Below are 22,828 nucleotides of genomic sequence, written 5' to 3'. Positions count from 1 at the left end.
GATAGAGAGAGACGGGATAGAGAGGCGGGATGGAGAGAGATGGGGAGGAGAGGCGGGATAGAGAGGCGGGATGGAGAGAGATGGGGAGGAGAGGCGGGATAGAGAGAGACGGGGGCGGGATGGAGAGGCGGGATGGAGAGGCGGGATAGAGAGAGACGGGGCGGGATGGAGAGGCGGGATAGAGAGAGGCGGGATAGAGAGAGGCGGGATAGAGAGAGGCGGGATAGAGAGAGGCGGGATAGAGAGAGGCGGGATGGAGAGAGATGGGGAGGAGAGGCGGGATAGAGAGGCGGGATGGAGAGAGATGGGGAGGAGAGGCGGGATAGAGAGACGGGATGGAGAGAGATGGGGAGGAGAGGCGGGATAGAGAGGCGGGATGGAGAGAGATGGGGAGGAGAGGCGGGATAGAGAGGCGGGATAGAGAGGCGGGATGGAGAGAGGCGGGATAGAGAGTCGGGATGGAGAGAGATGGGGAGGAGAGGCGGGATAGAGAGGCGGGATGGAGAGGCGGGATGGAGAGGCGGGATGGAGAGAGGCGGGATAGAGAGTCGGGATGGAGAGAGGCGGGATAGAGAGTCGGGATGGAGAGAGGCGGGATGGAGAGAGGCGGGGTGTAGAGTCGGGATGGAGAGAGGCGGGATAGAGAGAGGGGATGGAGAGGAGGCATGGAGAGGCAGGATAGAGAGGCGGGATGGAGAGAGACGGGATGGAGAGGAGGCATGGAGAGGCAGGATAGAGAGACGGGATAGAGAGAGACGGGATTGAGAGAGAAGGGATAGGCTAAACAGCTGCGAACGTTGCTCTTAAACTACCTGTGAGGTAACTGTAATTAGTGAGCCTTGGCAATGAGCTGAGCAACATAAGTTAGTGAGTGCTGAAAATAAATATGTGTATTGTTCATAACAGTGGAGTCATCCCTCTCTTTCACCCCCCCTCCCCCTCCTCCTCACAAGACAGGGTTATGTGCTGCTAGCTGTCACCATGGTAACTTTCATCTGCAGAGAAATGAATGGGGTTTCCTTTCCCCTGTTGTTGTTGTTATAGAACTTGTTGTGCTAACTAACTCTACGTCTCGAAATGACACCCTATTCCGATTTGTAGTGCACTACTTTAGTCCAGAGCCCTATGGAGTGCTATTTCAGGATGCAGCCTCTACTGCATCTGTCTGTGTGTTAGATGTTACACAACCATAATGCAGCTGTCATCTAGCAACACAGCAATCAGCTATTGCATTGCACTGAAACATAATTGTCCAATTGAATACAGATAGCTAACTTGGTGTTTTGAGTACATAGAATGAGTTGGATTATATAGCAAACATGTTAATTATTCTTCATTTATTTATGATGTTGATCTTTGTGTATTATGTATAACTGAATGAGTGTATGTGTACAGTAATTACAGAGAAACAGTTTTAAGCCGAATTGCTTTATAAAACTTGTACTGCTATACGGTAACTGTACAGTTTTAATTGCTATGATTCGCTTATGCATGAAACAATTATCATGCAAACAGACTGACTGTTTTGATATTTATGAGATAAACTAGGACAAACCCACTGCTAAACATGCTAAGATAGTGATAATTAGCATAGCGCAATTAGCATAATTACTGATTCATAGACTGTGTAGAGATGCTAGCTGATTGGGGAGCACAGTGATTCATATGCTGGTGGCACTGTAGAAGCACTGTAAACAGAGGAGGTCTGTCTCTCTTAAATATCTTTCTGTAGATACTGAAATAGACGATATTATTTTGAAGGAGCTGAGTTACACATTTATTTCCTGTCATTAGTTGCATTGTCAGAGGAATCAAAAAGCTGTTGCCGTTTCAGGATGTCTGTCATAGGGTCTAGGTGCAGATCAGGGTCTAGGTGCAGAACGCGGTCTAGGTGCAGATCAGGGTCTCGGTGCAGATCAGGGTCTCGGTGCAGATCAGGGTCTCGGTGCAGATCAGGGTCTAGGTGCAGATCAGGGTCTAGGTGCAGATCAGGGTCTCGGTGCAGATCAGGGTCTCGGTGCAGATCAGGGTCTAGGTGCAGATCAGGGTCTCGGTGCAGATCAGGGTCTAGGTGCAGATCAGGGTCTCGGTGCAGATCAGGGTCTAGGTGCAGATCAGGGTCTAGGTGCAGATCAGGGTCTCGGTGCAGATCAGGGTCTAGGTGCAGATCAGGGTCTCGGTGCAGATCAGGGTCTCGGTGCAGATCAGGGTCTAGGTGCAGATCAGGGTCTAGGTGCAGATCAGGGTGTAGGTGCAGATCGGTGTCGGGGGGGCGGCAACGAGTTACTGTAATATGTCAGAGTACTGTTCCAATTTGAGTAATAAATCTTACAGTTACTGATAAAAGATAGGTCGTCGTTACTTCGTTACTTCGTTATCATTCCCTTCCTGTTACAGTTATTGATCCATAATACATTTGTAAAGATTGTTATTCCCTCTGTGTTGGCGCAGCGTGGAAGCACACCCATTACTTTGATCTGGTGGGATTCCAACATGACCAGAATATCAATGGAACATGGAAACTGTCCAGGAGAGAAACACCTCTCCACTGCTACAAACACAACTTATATTCTTTTGAAGCGCCTGCAAAAGAAAACAAGCCAAGACAAAACTGGTAGCTAAAGACCCATGAGGCCTGACCGCTGCTGTAGATGACTGTAGACCTACCTCATCCTGACCACATGTGGATGACTGTAGACCTACCTCATTCTGACCACTGCTGTAGATGACTGTAGACCTACCTAATTCTGACCACTGCTGTAGATGACTGTAGACCTACCTCATCCTGACCACATGTGGATGACTGTAGACCTACCTCATTCTGACCACTGCTGTAGATGACTGTAGACCTACCTCATTCTGACCACTGCTGCTGTAGACGACTGTAGACCTACCTCATCCTGACCGCTGCTGTTGTAGATGCCTGTAGACCTACCTCATCCTAACCACTGCTGCTGTAGATGGCTGTAGGTCTACCTCATTCTGACCAATACTGTAGATGACTGTAGACCTACCTCATCTTGACCACTGCTGCTGTAGATGGCTGTAGACCTACCTCATTCTGACCACTGCTGTAGACGACTGTAGACCTGCCTCATTCTGACCACTGCTGTAGATGACTGTAGACCTACCTCATTCTGACCACTGCTGTAGATGACTGTAGACCTACCTCATCCTGACCACTGCTGTTGTAGATGACTGTAGACCTACCTCATCCTGACCACTGCTGCTGTAGACGACTGTAGACCTACCTCATTCTGACCACTGACTGCTGTAGATGACTGTAGACCCACCTCATTCTGACCACTGTAGATGACTGTAGACCTACCTCATCCTGACCACTGCTGCTGTAGACGACTGTAGACCTACCTCATTCTGACCACTGCTGTAGATGACTGTAGACCTACCTCATCCTGACCACTGTAGATGACTGTAGACCTACCTCATTCTGACCACTGCTGCTGTAGATGACTGTAGACCTACCTCATCCTGACCAGTGCTGTAGATGACTGTAGACCCACCTAGGCTTAGTTTTAATCGTTCAGGAGGACGGACTGTAACCCACGGAGAGCTGAACAAGCGTGTAGCTGTGTATGTAGTAGAGAAAAGGCTGCCCTTATCCACGGTAGAATCCCGTTCTTTTCAGACAGATACTTAGTATTGTTAACATTGAGTGAGGACGTACAACGTTTCGGGGTGTAATGCAAAGTACCATAACCAGTAGTGTAATTAATTACTTTCCCAGGGAGTAATTAGTAAAGTAATTAGTTGCTGTTGAAAGAAGTCATGAGTAATAGGTAATTGCTTTTTTTTTGTTGAGAAATGACTCCAACACTGGTGCCGATGCAATGTGGATGTGATGTCTACCAAAACCATTGTTCACATGGTAATGGTCCTCTAAAATAGACATTTGTTTCCTTCAGCAGCTCCAGTGGCCTGTCAAATATGCCTGTCATTCAGGAACCCTATATAGTTTGGTTTTACTGCCCCTCTGTTAGGGATGTGAAATACGGGTCTCACCATCTGTAGTGCTGCTGGTAAATGTCTAGACTGATGTGTCTCAAATGGTACCTTACCCAGCTAGCACATTTGGTTCATTGGTAGTTGTGGGAACGTATGTTTTTAGTTTCTCATTGGTTCTGGGAACGAAGCCATAAGTTTCCTGACCGGTAAATCTAAACGTTTTTTTAAAAACGTTCTGAGAATGGAAGTGAACATTTTGCCAGTTCTCGGAACGTTTATTTTTAGGTTGCAAGGAGGTTCTGAGAATGTCAAACCAGTGGAGAATGTTACTAGAACATGACCAAAATTGTAATTAAATGTAACCAATGTTCTGCTAAAGTAATGAAACAGCAAGAAAATAACGTATTTTTGTCAAGTTCCTTAAATGTGCTGAGAATGTTCCAAAGCCAAACAACTATCCTGCACCATTTCCAGAACGTTTTGGGAAGGTTGTATGCAAAATAACCATAGGACAACAACCCTCTTACCAAGCTCTAGGAAACATATGGTTCTCAGAACATTATGTGCTAGCTGGGTGGTTCTCAGAACGTTTTGTGCTAGCTGGGTGGTTCCAGGTCGTTATGTGCTAGCTGGGTGGTTCTCAGAACATTATGTGCTGCCTGGGTGGTGTTCTCAAAACGTTATGTGCTGGGTGGTTGTCAGAACGTTATGTGCTAGCTGGGTGGTGTTCTCAGAATGTTATGTGCTGGGTGGTTCTCAGAACGTTATGTGCTAGCTGGGTGGTTCTCAGAACCTTATGTGCTAGCTGGGTGGTTCTCAGAACATTATGTGCTAGCTGGGTATTCCCTATATGGTGCCCTACTTTGACCAGAGCTAATAGGAAAAGGGTGGCATTTGGGACGCAACCATGGTGATTGATTCCTTTTGGCTCCTCTTAGCTCCTCCTGCTTCCTGTATAAACCCTGTGCCCCCTCATTAACTAAAGCACTGAGATAGACAGATAGACTCTCACATATTACCATCCATCACTGGAATATAGTTTGCATCTCAAATGCCACCCTACTCCCATAGGGCTCTGGTTAAAAGTAGAGCACTGTATAGGGAATAGGGTGCCAATTGAGACGTAACCATATTCTGCTACTGAACTGAACTGAGCTCCATATTTATGTGCAGACAACTCTCCTCCTGGTAGAGGTGATAAACTGAATAAAGTCATAAGCCGTCCAGTCCGCCTGCTCCATAAATAATATATGAAATATTTAAGAGATATAAAATGAGGGCAGTAGTCGTTGTTCTGCCATCAATCAGGAAGTCAGTTAAAATATCCTCCTTCCTGGTTAGCTAGGCCTACATCCTTTTTGAAGAGGAAGTGATGATGCTGTCACAAATCCCATAGGGCTGAAGCAGGACTGATGCACTACTTGACCAACAGTATGTGGACACCAACATCTCATTCCAAAATCATGGGCGTTATTATGGAATTGGTTCCCTCTTTGCTGCTATAACAGCCTCCAGTCTTCTGGGAAGGCTTACCACTAGCTTTACCACTGGCCTTCCCTGTGGCTCAGTTGGTAGAGCATGGTATTTGCAATGCCAGCATGGTGTGTGCAATGCCAGGGGTGTGGGTTCAATTCCCACGGGGTGCCAGTACAAAAAAAAAAATGCATTACATGAAATGGACTGTAAGTCGCTCTGGATAAGAGTGTCTTCTAAATGACGTAGAAGTTGGAACATTGCTGTGGGGACTTTCTTCCATTCAGCCACATGAGCATTAGTGAGGTGGGACACCTGGCTTGCATTTGTTGTTCCAATTCATCCCAAAGGTGTTCGATGGGGTTGAGGTCAGGGTTCTGTGCAGGCCAATCAAGATCTTCCACACTGATCTCGACAAACCATTTCTGTATGGACCTTGCTTTTTGCAGTGGGGCATTGTCATGTTGAAACAGGAAAGGGCCTTCCACAAACTGTTGCCACAAAGGTGGAAGCACAGAATTTTCGAGAATGTCATTGTATGCTGAAGCGTTTAGATTTCCCTTCACTGGAACTAAGGGGCTAGCCCGAACCATGAAAAACATCCCCAGACCATTACTCCTCCTCCACCAAACTTTACAGTTGGCCCTATGCATTGGGGCAGGTAGCATTCTCCTGGCATCCGCCAAACCCAGATTCGTCCGTCGGACTGCCAGATGTTGAAACGTGATTCATCACTCCAGAGAGCACGGTGAGCTTTACATCACTCCATCCGACGCTTGGCATTGAGCACAGTGATCTTAGGCTTGTGTACGGCTACTCTGCCATGAAAACCCATTTCATGAAGCTCCCGACAAACAGAACCCGGGACGATTTTTACGTGTTTGTTTGACAATTCCATAATTTATTTTATTTTATTTATTTAACCTTTATTTAAACTAGGCAAGTCAGTTCCGTGTCTGAATACTGGCTTAGAAAGGCCACCAAAAACCCAGAAATTTCCATCCCTAACTATAACATTTTCCGACAAGATAGAACTGCCAAAGGGGGCGGAGGTGCAATCTACTGCAGAGATAGCCTGCAGAGTTCTGTCTTACAATCCAGGTCTGTGCCCAAACAATTTGAGCTTCTACTTTTAAAAATCCACCTCTCTAAAAACAAATCCACCTTTCCAGAAACAAGTCTCTCACCGTTGCCGCTTGCTATAGACCACCTTCTGTCCCCAGCTGTGTTCTGGACACCATATGTGAATTAATTGCCCCCCATCTATCTTCAGAGCTCGTGCTGTTAGGTGACCTAAACTGGGACATGCTTAACACCCCGGCCATCCTCCAATCTAAGCTTGATGCCCTCAATCTCACACAAATTATCAATGAACCTATCAGGTACAACCCCAAATCCGTAAATACAGGCACCCTCATAGACATCATCCTAACCAACTTGCCCTCCAAATACACCTCTGCTGTCTTCAACCACAATCTCAGTGATCACTGCCTCATTGCTTGCATCCGTAATGGGTCTGCGGTAAAACGACCACCCCTCATCACTGTCAAACACTCCCTAAAACACTTCAGCGAGCAGGCCTTTCTAATCGACCTGGCCCTTTCTAATCGAAACACCTATATCTATCCTAACCTGCCTTTCTAAGGTCTTTGAAAGCCAAGTTAACAAACAGATCACCGACCATTTCAAGTCTCACCGTACCTTCTCCCCTATGCAATCTGGTTTCAGAGCTGGTCATGGATGCACCTCAGCCACGCTCAAGGTCCTAAACGATATCATAACCTCCATCGATAAGAGACAATACTGTGCAGCCGTCTTCATCGACCTGGCCAAGGCTTTCGAATCTGTCAATCACCACATTCTTATCGGCAGACTCAACAGCCTTGGTTACTCAAATGACTTTCTTGCCTGGTTCACCAACTACTTCTCAGACAGAGTTCAGTGTGTCAAAACGGAGGGCTTGTTGTCCGGACCTCTTTGGGGGTGCCACAGGGTTCAATTCTCGGGCCGACTCTCTTCTCTGTATACATCAATGATGTTGCTCTTGCTGCTGGTGATTCTCTGATCCACCTCTACGCAGACGACACCATTCTGTATACTTCTGGCCCTTCTTTGGACACTGTGTTAACTAACCTCCAGACGAGCTTCAATGCCATACAACTCTCCTTCCATGGCCTCCAACTGCTCTTAAATGCAAGTAAAACTAAATGCATGCTCTTCAACCGTTCGCTGCCTGCACCTGCTCACCCATCCAGCATCACTACTCTGGACGGTTTTGACTTAGAATATGTGGACATCTACAAATACCTAGGTGTCTGGTTAGACTGTAAACTCTCCTTCCAGACTCACATTAAGCATCTCCTATCCAAAATTAAACCTAGAATCGGCTTCCTATTTCGCAACAAAGCATCCTTCACTCATGCTGCCAAACACACCCTCGTAAAACTGACCAGCCTACCGATCCTTGACTTCGGCGATGTCATTTACAAAATAGCTTCCAACACTCTACTCAACAAATAGGATGCAGTCTATCACAGTGCCATCCGTTTTGTCACCAAAGCCCCATACACTACCCACCACTGCGATCTGTATGCTCTCGTTGGCTGGCCCTCTCTTCATATTCATTGCCAAACCCACTGGCTCCAGGTCATCTAGAAGTCTTTGCTAGGTAAAGCCCCGCCTTATCTCAGCTCACTGGTCACCATAGCAGCACCCACCCGTAGAACGCGCTCCAGCAGGTATATCTCTCTGGTCACCCCCAAAGCCAATTCCTCCTTTGGCCGCCTTTCCTTCCAGTTCTTTGCTACCAATGACTGGAACGAATTGCAAAAATCACTGAAGCTGGACTCATATCTCCCTCACTAGCTTTAAGCACCAGCTGTCAGAGCAGCTTTTGCTCCTTTGCACCCCAGTATCTTTTCTTGCACATTCATCATCTGTCATCTATCACTCCAGTGTTTAATTGCTAAATCGTAATTATTTTGCAACTATGGCCTACTTATTGCCTTACCTTCCTTATCTTACCTCATTTGCACACACTGTATATATACTTTTTTTCTATTGTGTTATTGACTATGTTTGTTTATTCCATGTGTAACACTGTGTTGTTGTTTGTGTCGCACTGCTTTGCTTTATCTTGGCCAGGTCGCAATTGTAAATGAGAACTTGTTCTCAACTGGCCTACCTGGTTAAATCAAGGTGAAATAAAATAAATAAAAAAAGTTAAGAAGAAATTCTTATTTACAATGACGGCCAAACCCAGACGACTCTGGGCCAATTAGGCGCCGCCAATGGGACTCCCAATCACGGCCGGATGTGATACAGCTTGGATTCGAACCAGTGACTGAGATGCAGTGCCTTAGACCACTGCGCCACTCAGGAGCCCAAAGGAGAGCAGAAACAGACTGGCACCCAGGCTAGTAATATCTGTCCTGTTTCAGCCTGGCACCCAGGCTAGTAATATCTGTCCTGTCTCAGCCTGGCACCCACGCTAGTTATATCTGTCCTGTCTCAGCCTGGCACCCAGGCTAGTAATATCTGTCCTATCTCTCTATTCTACACAGTCACAGCCAAGGTAGATTTGATTGGTTCATAACATACTGCTACAACACACCTGGCTGGCAGAGAAAGCCTCTACCTTCTCTAATAACCTTCCTCACTGACTGTCTCTACGTTTATAGACAAGCAACGCTAAAACACCCCTCCTTAGATCACAGGTCAATATCCCACACGCACGCACGCACGCACACACACACACACACACACACACATTTCCCAGCTAGCACGTAGCGTTCTTAGAACCATATGTTTCTTAGAGCTTGGTGAGAGTGTGGTTGTCCAATAGTTATTTTGCATGGAACCTTCCCACAACTTTCTGGGAATGGTGCGGGATAGTTAAAGTCATGTTCTCAAATTGTTCCAAGAACATAAAGAAAAATGTCCGTTAAACACCACAAGAAAATTTTGTGTAACGTTAAGAGAACGTTCAAAGAATGTTATTTAAAAATAGATTATGTTCTCAGTATCAACAAAACTCTCTCTATCCTCTGTCATGTTAAGTGTATTCAAGTATTGGCTGAGCCCACTGATTTAATGCCTAAGGAAATTAATTTCCATGTGTCCTATCTGTGCTTGGAGTAAAAAATAAAAAAAGTTTACCCAAAAATTAGCTAGCATTGTTATTAAAAGGATTATTAAAACTTTCAAGAAACCAAAGTAAAACGTTCTCAGAACCTCCCTGCAACCTAAAAAGTAAACGTTCCCAGAACAGGTGAAATTTTCACTGATTTTCTCAGAACGTTTAAAAAAAACGTATGGCTTCGTTCCCACAACCAACGTAAAAAAAAAAAAAAAAACATACGTTCCACAACTTCCAAGGAACCAATTGTGTTAGCTGGGTGATGACTCTATGGTGTTTATATGACACATAACCTAGGTGAAAGACCAGACCAATGAAATATGTCATGTTCAATACAAATCCATTGTGACATACAGCATGTTTGTAATGGGTTAGCTTGATTGACATGTTATATTTGCCTCTGTGGTTTCCCGTAGAAGGTAAAGGGTAGGGTTGAATTTTGAAGGTAGAGTTGAGTTTGGATTCCTCAGTCGGACCACTAAAAGTTCGAACCAGTGTCCCGGGCCCATATTCACAAAGTGTCTCAGGGTCGGAGCGCTGAACTAGGACCTGTCCGTATCGTCTTATTGCTTCGGAGCTAAAATGCTAAACTGATCCTAGACCAGCACTCCTGCTGTGAGATGCTTTGTGGATAGTATGAGCCCTGATGCCTATGGCGTTGTTCACTGTGCCAATATGTGTTTGTGATGTTACTGGCTAAGCTTGATTGACACGTGACATTTCTCACTGTAGTTTCTTTATAGAACGAGCAGTTTCATTTTAATTATTCAGTTGGACCACAACAGTCAGAGCCAAGGGTTTGATGATGGTGTTACATATGACAGATATAATCACTATGGTGCTACATATGACAGATATAATCACCATGGTGCTTCATATGACAGATATAATCACTATGGTGCTACATATGACAGATATAATCACTATGGTGTTTCATATGACAGATATAATCACTATGGTGTTTCATATAATCACTATGGTGTTTCATATGACAGTTATAATCACTATGGTGTTACATATGATAAATATAATCACTATGGTGTTTCATATGACAGATATAATCACTATGGTGCTTCATATGACAGTTATAATCACTATGGTGTTACATATGATAGTTATAATCACTATGGTGGTACATATGATAGTTATAATCACTATGGTGTTTCATATGATAGATATAATCACTATGGTGCTTCATATGACAGATATAATCACTATGGTGCTTCATATGACAGTTATAATCACTATGGTGTTACATATGATAGTTATAATCACTATGGTGCTACATATGACAGTTATAATCACTATGGTGCTACATATGACAGTTATAATCACTATGGTGTTACATATGATAGATATAATCACTATGGTGTTTCATATGACAGATATAATCACTATGGTGCTTCATATGACAGTTATAATCACTATGGTGCTTCATATGACAGTTATAATCACTATGGTGTTTCATATGATAGTTATAATCACTATGGTGACAGGTATAATCACTATGGTGCTTCATATGATAGTTATAATCACTATGGTGTTTCATATGATAGTTATAATCACTATGGTGTTTCATATGGCAGATATAATCACTATGGTGTTACATATGACAGATATAATCACTATGGTGTTACATATGATAGTTATAATCACTATGGTGTTACATATGATAGTTATAATCACTATGGTGTTTCATATAATCACTATGGTGTTACATATGATAGTTATAATCACTATGGTGTTACATATGATAGTTATAATCACTATGGTGTTTCATATAATCACTATGGTGTTTCATATGATAGATATAATCACTGTGGTGTTACATATGATAGTTATAATCACTATGGTGTTACATATGATAGATATAATCACTATGGTGTTACATATGATAGATATAATCACTATGGTGTTTCATATGATAGATATAATCACTATGGTATCACATATGATAGTTATAATCACTATGGTGTTTCATATGATAGATATAATCACTATGGTGTTTCATATGACAGATATAATCACTATGGTACTATGGTGCTACATATGATAGTTATAATCACTATGGTGTTACATATGACAGTTATAATCACTATGGTGCTACATATGACAGTTATAATCACTATGGTGTTTCATATGATAGATATAATCACTATGGTGCTACATATGACAGATATAATCACTATGGTACTATGGTGCTACATATGATAGTTATAATCACTATGGTGTTACATGTAATCACTATGGTGTTACATATAATCACTATGGTGTTTCATATGACAGTTATAATCACTATGGTGCTTCATATGACAGTTATAATCACTATGGTGTTACATATGATAGTTATAATCACTATGGTGTTACATATAATCACTATGGTGTTACATATAATCACTATGGTGTTTCATATGACAGTTATAATCACTATGGTGTTACATATGACAGATATAATCACTATGGTGTTTCATATGACAGATATAATCACTATGGTGTTTCATATGACAGATATAATCACTATGGTGTTTCATATGACAGATATAATCACTATGGTGTTACATATGACAGATATAATCACTATGGTGTTTCAAATGACAGATATAATCACTATGGTGCTACATATGACAGTTATAATCACTATGGTGTTACATATGACAGATATAATCTAGGTGAAAGATCAGAGGAATGGAAAACGTGACTTGTTGGCATAAAGGTTAAGGAGAATCACCATTTTCTCACTAAATTCTGAAAAGGAAAACTCCATTCCTGTGTTAATATCAACCATCTTGAACAATGTGAAAAACAGCATTGTTCACCAGCAACTATTGATTGTGATTCACCTTCTTGAATAAACGTGATGCGGATGAACAGTTTCAGTTTCAACAACAACCCCGTTCAGCGTGTTTCTCTTGGCTTTGTTCTGTACCTTAGAACACGATTCAAACAGCTAAACCAGGAGCAGGAAATGAACAGGTCTGAAAAACAAATCAGTTCCCCGTGCAGAGTGGAGGTGGAGGGAGGGAGGAGGAAGAGGAGGAGGTAGAGGGAGGAGGAAGAGGAGGAGGTAGAGGGAGGAGGAAGAGGAGGAGGTAGAGGGAGGGAGGAGGAGGTAGAGGTAGAGTGAGGGAGGGAGGAGGAAGAGGAGGAGGTAGAGGGAGGGAGGAGGAAGAGGAGGAGGAGGTAGAGGGAGGGAGGAGGTAGAGGGAGAGAGGGAGGAAGCATAGGGGAGTGGAAGAGCAGGCAGAGTTATTGAGGAGGAGTGGAGGAGGACGAGGAGGAGAGGAGGAGGAGGAGGTGGAGGTGGAGGGAGGAGGAAGAAGAGCAGGAGGAGGAGAGGAGGTAGAGGAGGAGGAGAGGAGGAGGAGTGGAGGTGGAGGTAGAGTTACTGAGGGAGGTAGAGGAGGAGGAGTGAGGCGGTTGCAGGACAGGTTTGTTCAGCCCTGAGGAGCTGTGGATCCTCCCAGGCTGAGATAGATATGGTATGCTCCTCCCCAGCTAACAACAAACGTTCCCACAACTTTAGAGAACGTTCCCCTTAAGAGTCTCATTTTGGTAATGAACTAATGTTTTTATAGGAATGTTCCCATGATGTACAATGAATGCTTCCAATAGACCATTCCCTTATTAATGTCTAATAGAACTTACCCAGAAAGTGGTTACCATGTTCTCAGTATTAAAGATATGAATGTTCTAGACACGTTAAATGGGAACGTTGCAAGGACATTCAAGTGTCCAGTTTTCTGTGGGTTAGGAAAATATTCCATCAACTCCCCCCCAAACATACTCAGAGTTCTCAGAATATATTCAATATAATGTTTCATGGGAACGTTGCAGGAACATTTCTGTGTATCAGTTTTTAGGACATTGGCTTATGGTCCCAAAGAAACGTTCCCTCCAAAAAAGCTTAATTACACATCACGTCTTGTTACTGTTGCCGAGCCAATCGAGGCCCTGATTGGTCAACCACTGATCCATTCATAGGTCTTCGTCTGTTGTCAAGGGATACTCACACTGTTTTCAACGTACATATTTAACTAACGTACATGATGACATTGTTCATGTTCATTTATACAGTAATTATTATTCAACATGTCCTCACCTGGGATTTGAACTAACAGCCTGTTGGTTCACGGATCTCCCCTCTAACTCCTCCATGTCTGTGTCAGCTATCAATTCATCTGACTATTCTCATCCTTCATTTGATTTACTTCTTTCAGAAATGTTAGAGCTCTTTCTGTATAGTTTTCTAATATTGGTGTCCTGAATCACTATGTTCAATCAAATAGTTTTACAGAGTTTAAATTGAGTTTAAATTGACTTCACCATGTATTCTCCCTATTGCTGACATCTGCCAAGTTGTTTCATCTACATGAGGGCCTTGTGAAGAGGGGACAGGTTCTAATTATACTGGCCCAAAAAGCATTAAGAGATATCCCTTATGGTTACGGCACCACTGGGCTCTACACCACAGAGAGACAGTGGGGGCTCTACACCACAGAGAGACAGTAGGGGCTCTACACCACAGAGAGACAGTAGGGGCTCTACACCACAGAGAGACAGTAGGGGCTCCACTGGGCTCTACACCACAGAGAGACAGTAGGAGCACCACTGGGCTCTACACCACAGAGAGACAGTAGGGGCACCACAGAGAGACAGTAGGGGCTCTACACCACAGAGAGACAGTAGGGGCACCACAGAGAGACAGTAGGGGCTCTACACCACAGAGAGACAGTAGGGGCACCACAGAGAGACAGTAGGGGCTCTACACCACAGAGAGACAGTAGGGGCTCTGCACCACAGAGAGACAGTAGGGGCTCTACACCACAGAGAGACAGTAGGGGCTCTACACCACAGAGAGACAGTAGGGGCTCTACACCACAGAGAGACAGCAGGGGCTCTACACCACAGAGAGACAGTAGGAGCTCCACTGGGCTCTACACCACAGAGAGACAGTAGGGGCTCCACTGGGCTCTACACCAAAAATAATAAAACCTCCCAGGAAAACTTTCCAGGAACCAGAGTAAAACATCCTCAGAACCTCCTAGCAACCTAAAAATAAAAGCTTCCCAGAACAGGCAAAACTTTCACTTCTGTTTTTAGAACTTTTACATTTTTTTCTTCAGTTTTACCGATCAGGAAATGTATAGCTCCGTTCCCACAATCAATGTGAAATCAAAAATGTACATTCCTACAACATCCAAGGAACCAAATTGTGCTAGCTAGGTTTCTACCAGGCCCTATGAGCCCTATTCATTAAAATCCATTTCGCTGTAAAATCAGACAGTCTTATGTCTTTGGGGAAATTAGCATTTAAATGACGTGTGGACGAGAGCTTTCCTTGTCATGCCAGCCTCGTCAACTAGAGCAGAACCAGGCTTTTCCCTCTCTGATTACATATGAGCCACCTCCAAAGCCCCAGACTGTGTGTGTTAACCATGTTGTTTCCATGTAATTTCAACGAAACTATTGACATCTGTGCCCAGTGGGAGGTAGTCTAGCGAGTAGCCTAGCGGGTAGCCTAGCGAGTGGCCTAGCGGGTGGCCTAGCGGGTGGCCTAGCGGGTGGCCTAGCGGGTGGCCTAGCGGGTGGCCTAGCGGGTGGCTTAGCGGGTGGCTTAGCGGGTGGCCTAGCGGGTGGCCTAGCGGGTGGCCTAGCGAGTAGCCTAGCGGGTGGCCTAGCGAGTAGCCTAGCGAGTAGCCTAGCGAGTAGCCTAGCGAGTAGCCTAGCGAGTAGCCTAGCGAGTAGCCTAGCGAGTAGCCTAGCGAGTAGCCTAGCGAGTAGCCTAGCGAGTAGCCTAGCGGTTAAGAGTGTTCGAATCCTTTCAAATCTGTCCATGTGCCCTTGACCTAATTGCTCCTATAAATTGCTCTGGATAAGAGTGTCTGCCAAATTACTCAAACGTAACATGAAAAGCCTGAGAAGAGAACGAGTTAGACTTTGGTTGCAAAAATTGCACCATTTCAGAGGGTTATATTGAGGCATATTCTAGCCCTGCACTGGGCCTGATAACCTTTCTCATTACGTATCCGGCCTGTGAAAAGAACATCTAAAGGAAATATCACAGACATCATCCTATATTGCCAACACATGAAAAAGCTTTATTGTGGATAAATGCTAAGAATTTTTTGGTTGTTGTTGTTGTATGTAATGAATAAGTCCTCAGGCTAAAGAGCCTTCATCTGCGTGTTTGTTATTCGTATAGTTTCTTCTGTGAGACAGTGCACCTCAACTAAAGTGTAGTCATTATTTATTTACTGTTTTAGCACAAACTGCTGGAATGTCACTCTCTCTGTTCCAAAACACATCTAACACCACATCTCTCTCTCTCTCTCTCTCTCTCCCTCTTCCTCTCTCTTTTTCTCTCTCTCTCTCTTTGTTTTTTCTTGTAGTTGGGAAGACGTCTCTGATCACGAGGTTCATGTATGACAGCTTTGACAACACTTATCAGGTAGGTATCGGAGGCACCACACTGCCGTCAGGCATGCCACTGACACGCTACATTTATGTATCGGTCACTCACTCCATCAATCACAGCAGTGAATAGACAGAACTGACCCATCCCCCGCTACCACACCCACAGATTCAAACACAGCTGTGCCGTACATTGATCCACTAAGCGGCTCATTCTATGGTTGCGCTGTAAGAATGAGCTGAATGTTTTCTGTTTGGTGTCAAGGGTGTCAAGCTTCTAGGTTATCAGAGGTAAACAACATGAGGTAGTATATTGTGAGTTAGTATATTGTGAGATAGTAGATTGTGAGTTAGTATGTTGTGAGGTAGTATATTGTGAGATAGTATATTGTGAGGTAGTATATTTTGAGGTAGTATATTGTGAGATAGTATATTGTGAGGTAGTATTTTGTGAGGTAGTATATTGTGAGGTAGTATGTTGTGAGGTAGTATGTTGTGAAGTAATTTATTGTGAGGTAGTATATTGTGAAGTAGTATATTGTGAGATAGTATATTGTGAGGTAGTATATTGTGAGGTAATATACTGTGAGGTAGTATATTGTGAGGTAGTATATTGTGAGGTAATATACTGTGAGGTAGTATACTGTGAGATAGTATACTGTGAGATAGTATATTGTGAGGTAGTATATTGTGAGGTAGTATATTGTGAGGTAATATACTGTGAGGTAGTATATTGTGAGGTAGTATATTGTGAGGTAATATACTGTGAGGTAGTATACTGTGAGATAGTATACTGTGAGATAGTATATTGTGAGGTAGTATATTGTGAGGTAGTATACTGTGAGGTAGTATACTGTGAGGTAGTATACTGTGAGGTAGTAGATTGTGAGGTAGTAGATTGTGAGGTAGTAGATTGTGAGGTAGTATATTGTGAGGTAGTATACTGTGAGGTAGTATACTGTGAGGTAATATACTGTGAGGGTAGTATACTGTGAGGTAGTATATTGTGAAGTAGTATATTGTGAGGTAGTATATTGGCTGAGGTGGATGTTAGTCTTTGTCCCTACTGTGTGCATAGTAGACAGGTTTTTACTGTATACATGACCCACTCAGCATTTTAATTTGACCATGGGGGGGAGGGGAAAGTGTGGATGAGGTGCTACTGCATTTACACTGCAGCGATATGACTGATATGAATTGAGTGTGTGTGTGTGTGTGTGTGTGTGTGTGTGTGTGTGTGTGTGTGTGTGTGTGTGTGTGTGTGTGTGTGTGTGTGTAGCTGAGCAGTATGAGAGCCTCTGTATGGACTGGCCCAGCCACTGAGGGCTTTAATGACATGGTGTTCAAAGAGACAGCTCTGAAACATCAACATTGACAGACCTCAGAAGATTCACACTCTTTCCCTCATTACCACATCTCCTGAAGGAGGACGGCGGGTAGCCTTAGAGGTTAACAGCTTTGGAAAGGTAACTGAAAGTTCGCTGGTTCAAATCCCTGAGTCGAATAGGGTGAAACATCTGTCAATGTTCCCTTGAGTAAAGCACTTAACTCTAATTGCTCCTGTAAGTCACTCTGGATAAGAGTATTTGCTTAAAAGTTTTTTTTTTTTAAGTCAAATTTAAAGAGATCTTAAAATCAACCAGCCCGTCTCCATTTCTAGATGTTCAGTATAACTACAGTGCTAACGCTGTAATTAGATTTGGATGGTGTATTATGAGTACATGCTTTGTGGTAGCTCTCACAATGGACACTGTATCCCCTTCTATCCCTAGATTCAATGGCGCCAGAGGGGGATGGCTGCCATTTTACGGGCTCTTAATAAACCGTGGTATTTAGTTTATTTTTTCGCATTGTTTGTAATTTGTTTTGTACCTAATGTTGCTGCTACCGTCTCTTATGACGAAAAGAGCTTCTGAACATCAGAACAGTAATTACTCACCTCGAACTGAGCGAAGATTGTTTCTTTAATGAGTCCGACGCGAAGGATATACTGCTTCTCCGAGACCAGGCCCAAATCCCCGTCATTCGCGTGAGGAAATGAAAGAAATACAAGGTGCGGAGATCGGGGTGCCTTGTGAGAATTCGTCGCTGAGTGGGTAACCAGCCTCTACCATCTGTTCTATTGGCCAACGTGCAATCACTGGATAAGAAACTGGATGAGCTCCGATCAAGACTATCCTACCAACGGGACAATAAAAACTGTAATGTCTTATGTTTCACCAAGTCGTGGCTGAACAACGTCACAGATAATATACAGTTGAAGTCGAAAGTTTACATACACTTAGGTTGGAGTCATTAAAACTAGTTTTTCAACCACTCCACAAATTTCTTGTTAACATACTATAGTTTTGGCAAGTTGGTTAGGACATCTACTGTGCGCATGACACAAGTCATTTTCCCAACAATTGTTTACAGACAGATTATTTCACTTATAATTCACTGTATCACAATTCCAGTGGGTCAGAAGTTTACATACACGAAGTTGACTGTGCCCTTAAACAGCTTGGAAAATTCCAGAAAATGATGCCATGGATTTAGAAGCTTTTGATAGGCTAATTGACATCATTTGTGTCAATTGGAGGTGTACCTGTGGATATATTTCAAGGCCTACCTTCAAACTCAGTGCCTCTTTGCTTGACATCATGGGAAAATCAAAAGAAATCAGCCAAGACCTCAGAAAATAAATTGTAGACCTCCACAAGTCTGGATCATCCTTGGGAGCAACTTCCAAACACCTGAAGGTACCACATTCATCTGCACCAACAATAGTACGCAAGTATAAACACCATGGGACCACGCAGCCGTCATACCGCTCAGGAAGGAGATGCATTCTGTCTCGTGGAGATTAACGTACTTTGGTGCGAAAAGTGCAAATTAATCCCAGAACAACAGCAAAGGACCCTGTGAAGATGCTGGAAGAAACAGGTACAAAAGTATCTATATCCACAGTAAAACGAGTCCTACATCGATATAACCTGAAAGGCCGCTCAGGAAGGAAGAAGCCACTGCTCCAAAACTGCCATAAAAAAAGCCAGACTACGGTTTGCAACTGCACATGGGGACAAAGATTGTACTTTTTGGAGAAATGTCCTCTGGTCTGACGAACCAAAAGTTGAACTGTTGGCCATAATGACCATTGTTATGTTTGGAGGAAAAAGGGGGAGGCTTGCAAGCCGAAGAACACCATCCCAACCGTGAAGCACGGGGGTGACAGCATCATGCTGTGGGGGTGCTTTGCGCAGGAGGGACTGGTGCACTTCACAAAATAGATGGCATCATGACGAAAGAAAATTACATGGATATGTTGAAGCAACATCTCAAGACATCAGTCAGGAAGTTAAAGCTTGGTCGCAAATGGGTCTTCCAAATGGACAATGACCCCAAGCATACTTCCAAAGTTTTGGCAAACTGGCTTAAGGACAACAAAGTGAAGGTATTGGAGTGGCTATCACAAAGCCCTGACCTCAATCCTATAGAAAATTTGTGGTCAGAACTGAAAAAGCACGTGTGAGCAAGGAGGCCTACAAACCTGACTCAATTACACCAGATCTGTCAGGAGGAATGGGCCAAAATTCACCCAACTTATTGTGGGAAGCTTGTGGAAGGCTACGCGAAATGTTGACCCAAGTTAAACCATTTAAAGGCAATGCTACCAAATACTAATTGAGTGTACGTAAACTTCTGACCCACTGGGAATGTGATGAAAGAAATAAAAGCTGAAATAAATTATTCTCTCTACTATTATTCTGACATTTCACATTCTTAAAATAAAGTGGTGATCCTAACTGACCTAAGACAGGGAACTTTTACTAGGATTAAATGTCAAGAATTGTGAAAACTGAGTTTAAATGTATTTGGCTAAGGTGTATGTAAACTTATGACTTCAACTGTACAGCTGGCCAGGTTTTCCGTGCATCGGCAGGACAGAACAGCTACATCTGATAAGACGAGGGGTGGAGGTGTGTGTCTTTTTGTCAATTAAAGCTGGTGAGCGATGTCTAATATTAAAGAAGTCTCGAGGTATTGCTCGCCTGAGGTAGAGTACCTTATGATAAGCTGTAGACCACACTATCTACCAAGAGAGTTCTCATCTATATTATTTGTAGCCGTCTATTTACTGCCACAAACCGATGCTGGCGCTAAGACCGCATTCGCTGTTTAAGACCATAAGCAAACAAGAAAATGTTCATCCAGAAGCAGCGCTCCAAGTGGCCGGGGACTTTAATGCAGGGAAACTTGAATCCATTTTACCTCATTTCTACCAGCATGTCACATGTGCAACCAGAGGAAAAACAACTCTAGACCACCTTTACTCCACACACAGAGACGCATTATAAGCTCTCCCTCGCCCTCCATTTGGCAAATCTGACAATACTTATATCCTTCTCATTCCCGCTTACAAGCAAAAACAAAACCAGGAAGTACCAGTGACTCGCTCAATACGGTAGTGGTCAAATGACACGGATGCTACGCTACAGGACTGTTTTTCTAGCACAGACTGGAATATGTTCCGGGATTCATCCAATGGCATTGAGAAGTATACCTCCTCAGTCACCGGCTTCATCAATAAGTGCATCGATGACGCCATCCCCGCAGTGACCGTACGTACATAGTCTAACCAGAAGCCATGAATTACAGGCAACATTCGCATCGAGCTAAAGGCTAGAGCTGCCGCTTTCAAGGAGCGGGACACTAATCCTGTTGCATATAATAAATCCCACTATGCCCTCAGACGAACCATCAAACAGGCAAAGCTTCAATAAAGGACTAAGATTGAATCCTACTGCACCGGCTCTGATGCTCGTCGGATGTAGAAGAGCTTGCAAACTATTACGGACTACAAAGGGAAACACAGCCGCGAGCTGCCCAGTGACGCGAGCCTACCAGATGAGCTGAATGCCTTTTATGCTCGCTTTGAGGCAATCAACACTGAAGCATGCATGAGAGCACCAGCTGTGCCGCACGACTGTGTGATCATGCTCTCCGTAGCCAATGTGAGCAAGACCTTTAAACAGGTCAACATTCACAAGGCCGCGGGGCCAGACGTATTACCAGGACGTGTACTCAGAGCATGTGCGGACCTTCCTAACTGACTACCGCCTCATAGCACTCACGTCGGTAGCCATGAAGTGCTTTGAAAGGCTGGTCATGGCTGACACCAACACCATTATCGCGGAAACCCTAGACCCACTCCAATTCGCATACCGCCTCAACAGATCAACAGATGACGCAATCTCAATTATACTCCACACTGCCCTTTCCTACCCAGAAAAAAGGAACACCTATGTGAGAATGCTATTCATTGACTACAACTCAGTGTTCAACACCATAGTGTCCTCAAAGCTCATCACTAAGCTAAGGACTCTGGTACTAAACACCTCCCTCTGAAACTGGATCCTGGACTTCCTGACGTGCCGCCCCCAGGTGGTAAGGGTAGGCAACAACACATCTGCCACACTGATCCTCAACACTGGGGCCCCTCAGGGGTGCGTGTGTCCCCTCCTGTACTCCCTGTTCACCCACGACTGCAATGCCAAGCACGACTCCAACACCATCATTAAGTTTGCTGACAACACAACAATGGTATGCCTGATCACTGACTACAGGACAACAACGTGAGCAAGACAAAGGAGCTGATCGTGGACTACAGGAAAAGGCGGCCCGAACAGGCCCCCATTAACATCGACTGGGCTGTAGTAGAGGCGGTCGAGAGTTTCGAGTTCCTTGGTGTCCACATCACCAACAAACTATCATGGTCCAAATACACCAAGACATTCGTGAAGAGGGCACAACAACACATTTTCCCCCTCAGGAGACTGTAAAGATTTGGCATGGGTCCCAAGATCCTCAAAAAGTTATACAGCTGCACCATCGAGAGCATCCTGACCGGTTGCATCACTGCCTGGTATGGCAACTGCTCGGCCTCCGACCGCAAGGAACTACAGAGGGTAGTGCGTACGGCCCAGTACATCACTGGGGCCAAGCTTCCTGACATCCAGGACCTCTATACCAGGCGGTGTCAGAGGAAGGCCCAAACAATTGTCAAAGACTCCAGTCACCCAAGTCATAGACTGTTCTCTCTGCTTCTGCATGTCAAGCGGAACCAGAGTGCCCAGTTTAGGTCCAAAAGGCTCCTTAACAGCTTCTACCCACTAGCCATAAGACTGCTGAACAATTAATCAAATGGCCACAAAGACTTTTTACACTGAACCCTAACAGTCAACTGAATTCTGAATTCTTACAAAAATAATGAGAATAAAAGACACACAGAGAGAGAGAAAATTCCTCCACCATCTTCTCCTCTCATCAGTCCCCTCTTCATCATCAGTCCCCTCTTCATCATCACACTGGATGTGCGTCCCTATTCCCCAGACAGGCATCTGCGTATTTGTAAATGTCTCCACGTGCTTTATGACGTCTAATATCTGTCCACTGCCTGCTGCTCTTTAATAACAGCCTGTCTGTGAGGAAAATGAAAATGAGATGGTAATTTCTGTTTGATACAAAGCCCTTCGTTTCTCCCCACTTAACCCTGGGGTCCAGGAATCAGCCAGCTTTGTCATGCCCTCCCTCGACACAGCATCACGTCAAGAGAGAGAGAGAGAGAGAGAGAGAGAGAGAGAGAGAGAGAGAGAGAGAGAGAGAGAGAGAGAGAGAGAGAGAGAGAGAGAGAGAGAGAGAGAGAGAGAGAGAGAGAGAGAGAGAGAGAGAGAGAGAGAGAGAGAGAGAGAGAGAGAGAGAGAGAGAGAGAGAGAGAGAGAGAGAGAGAGAGAGAGAGAGAGAGAGAGAGAGAGAGAGAGAGAGAGAGAGAGAGAGAGAGAGAGAGAGAGAGAGAGAGAGAGA

The 22,828-nt window shown here is 44.1% G+C and overlaps 1 protein-coding gene across 1 annotated transcript in view; it reads left to right on the top strand.

Moving 5' to 3' along the window:
- rab6ba (RAB6B, member RAS oncogene family a) overlaps nucleotides 1-22,828 on the top strand; it is a 139,488-nt gene that overhangs the window by 67,519 nt on the left and 49,141 nt on the right. The window contains exon 2 of the mRNA XM_029695406.1: nucleotides 15,964-16,022. Coding sequence (XP_029551266.1) covers nucleotides 15,964-16,022 — 59 coding nt within the window. The remainder of the gene's footprint in view (nucleotides 1-15,963; nucleotides 16,023-22,828) is intronic.

Source organism: Salmo trutta, chromosome 17 (assembly GCF_901001165.1).
Source record: "Salmo trutta chromosome 17, fSalTru1.1, whole genome shotgun sequence".
Taxonomy (NCBI): domain Eukaryota; kingdom Metazoa; phylum Chordata; class Actinopteri; order Salmoniformes; family Salmonidae; genus Salmo; species Salmo trutta.
Note: the sequence above shows the minus strand (reverse complement) of the source record. Positions and strands in the feature narration are given on the sequence as shown.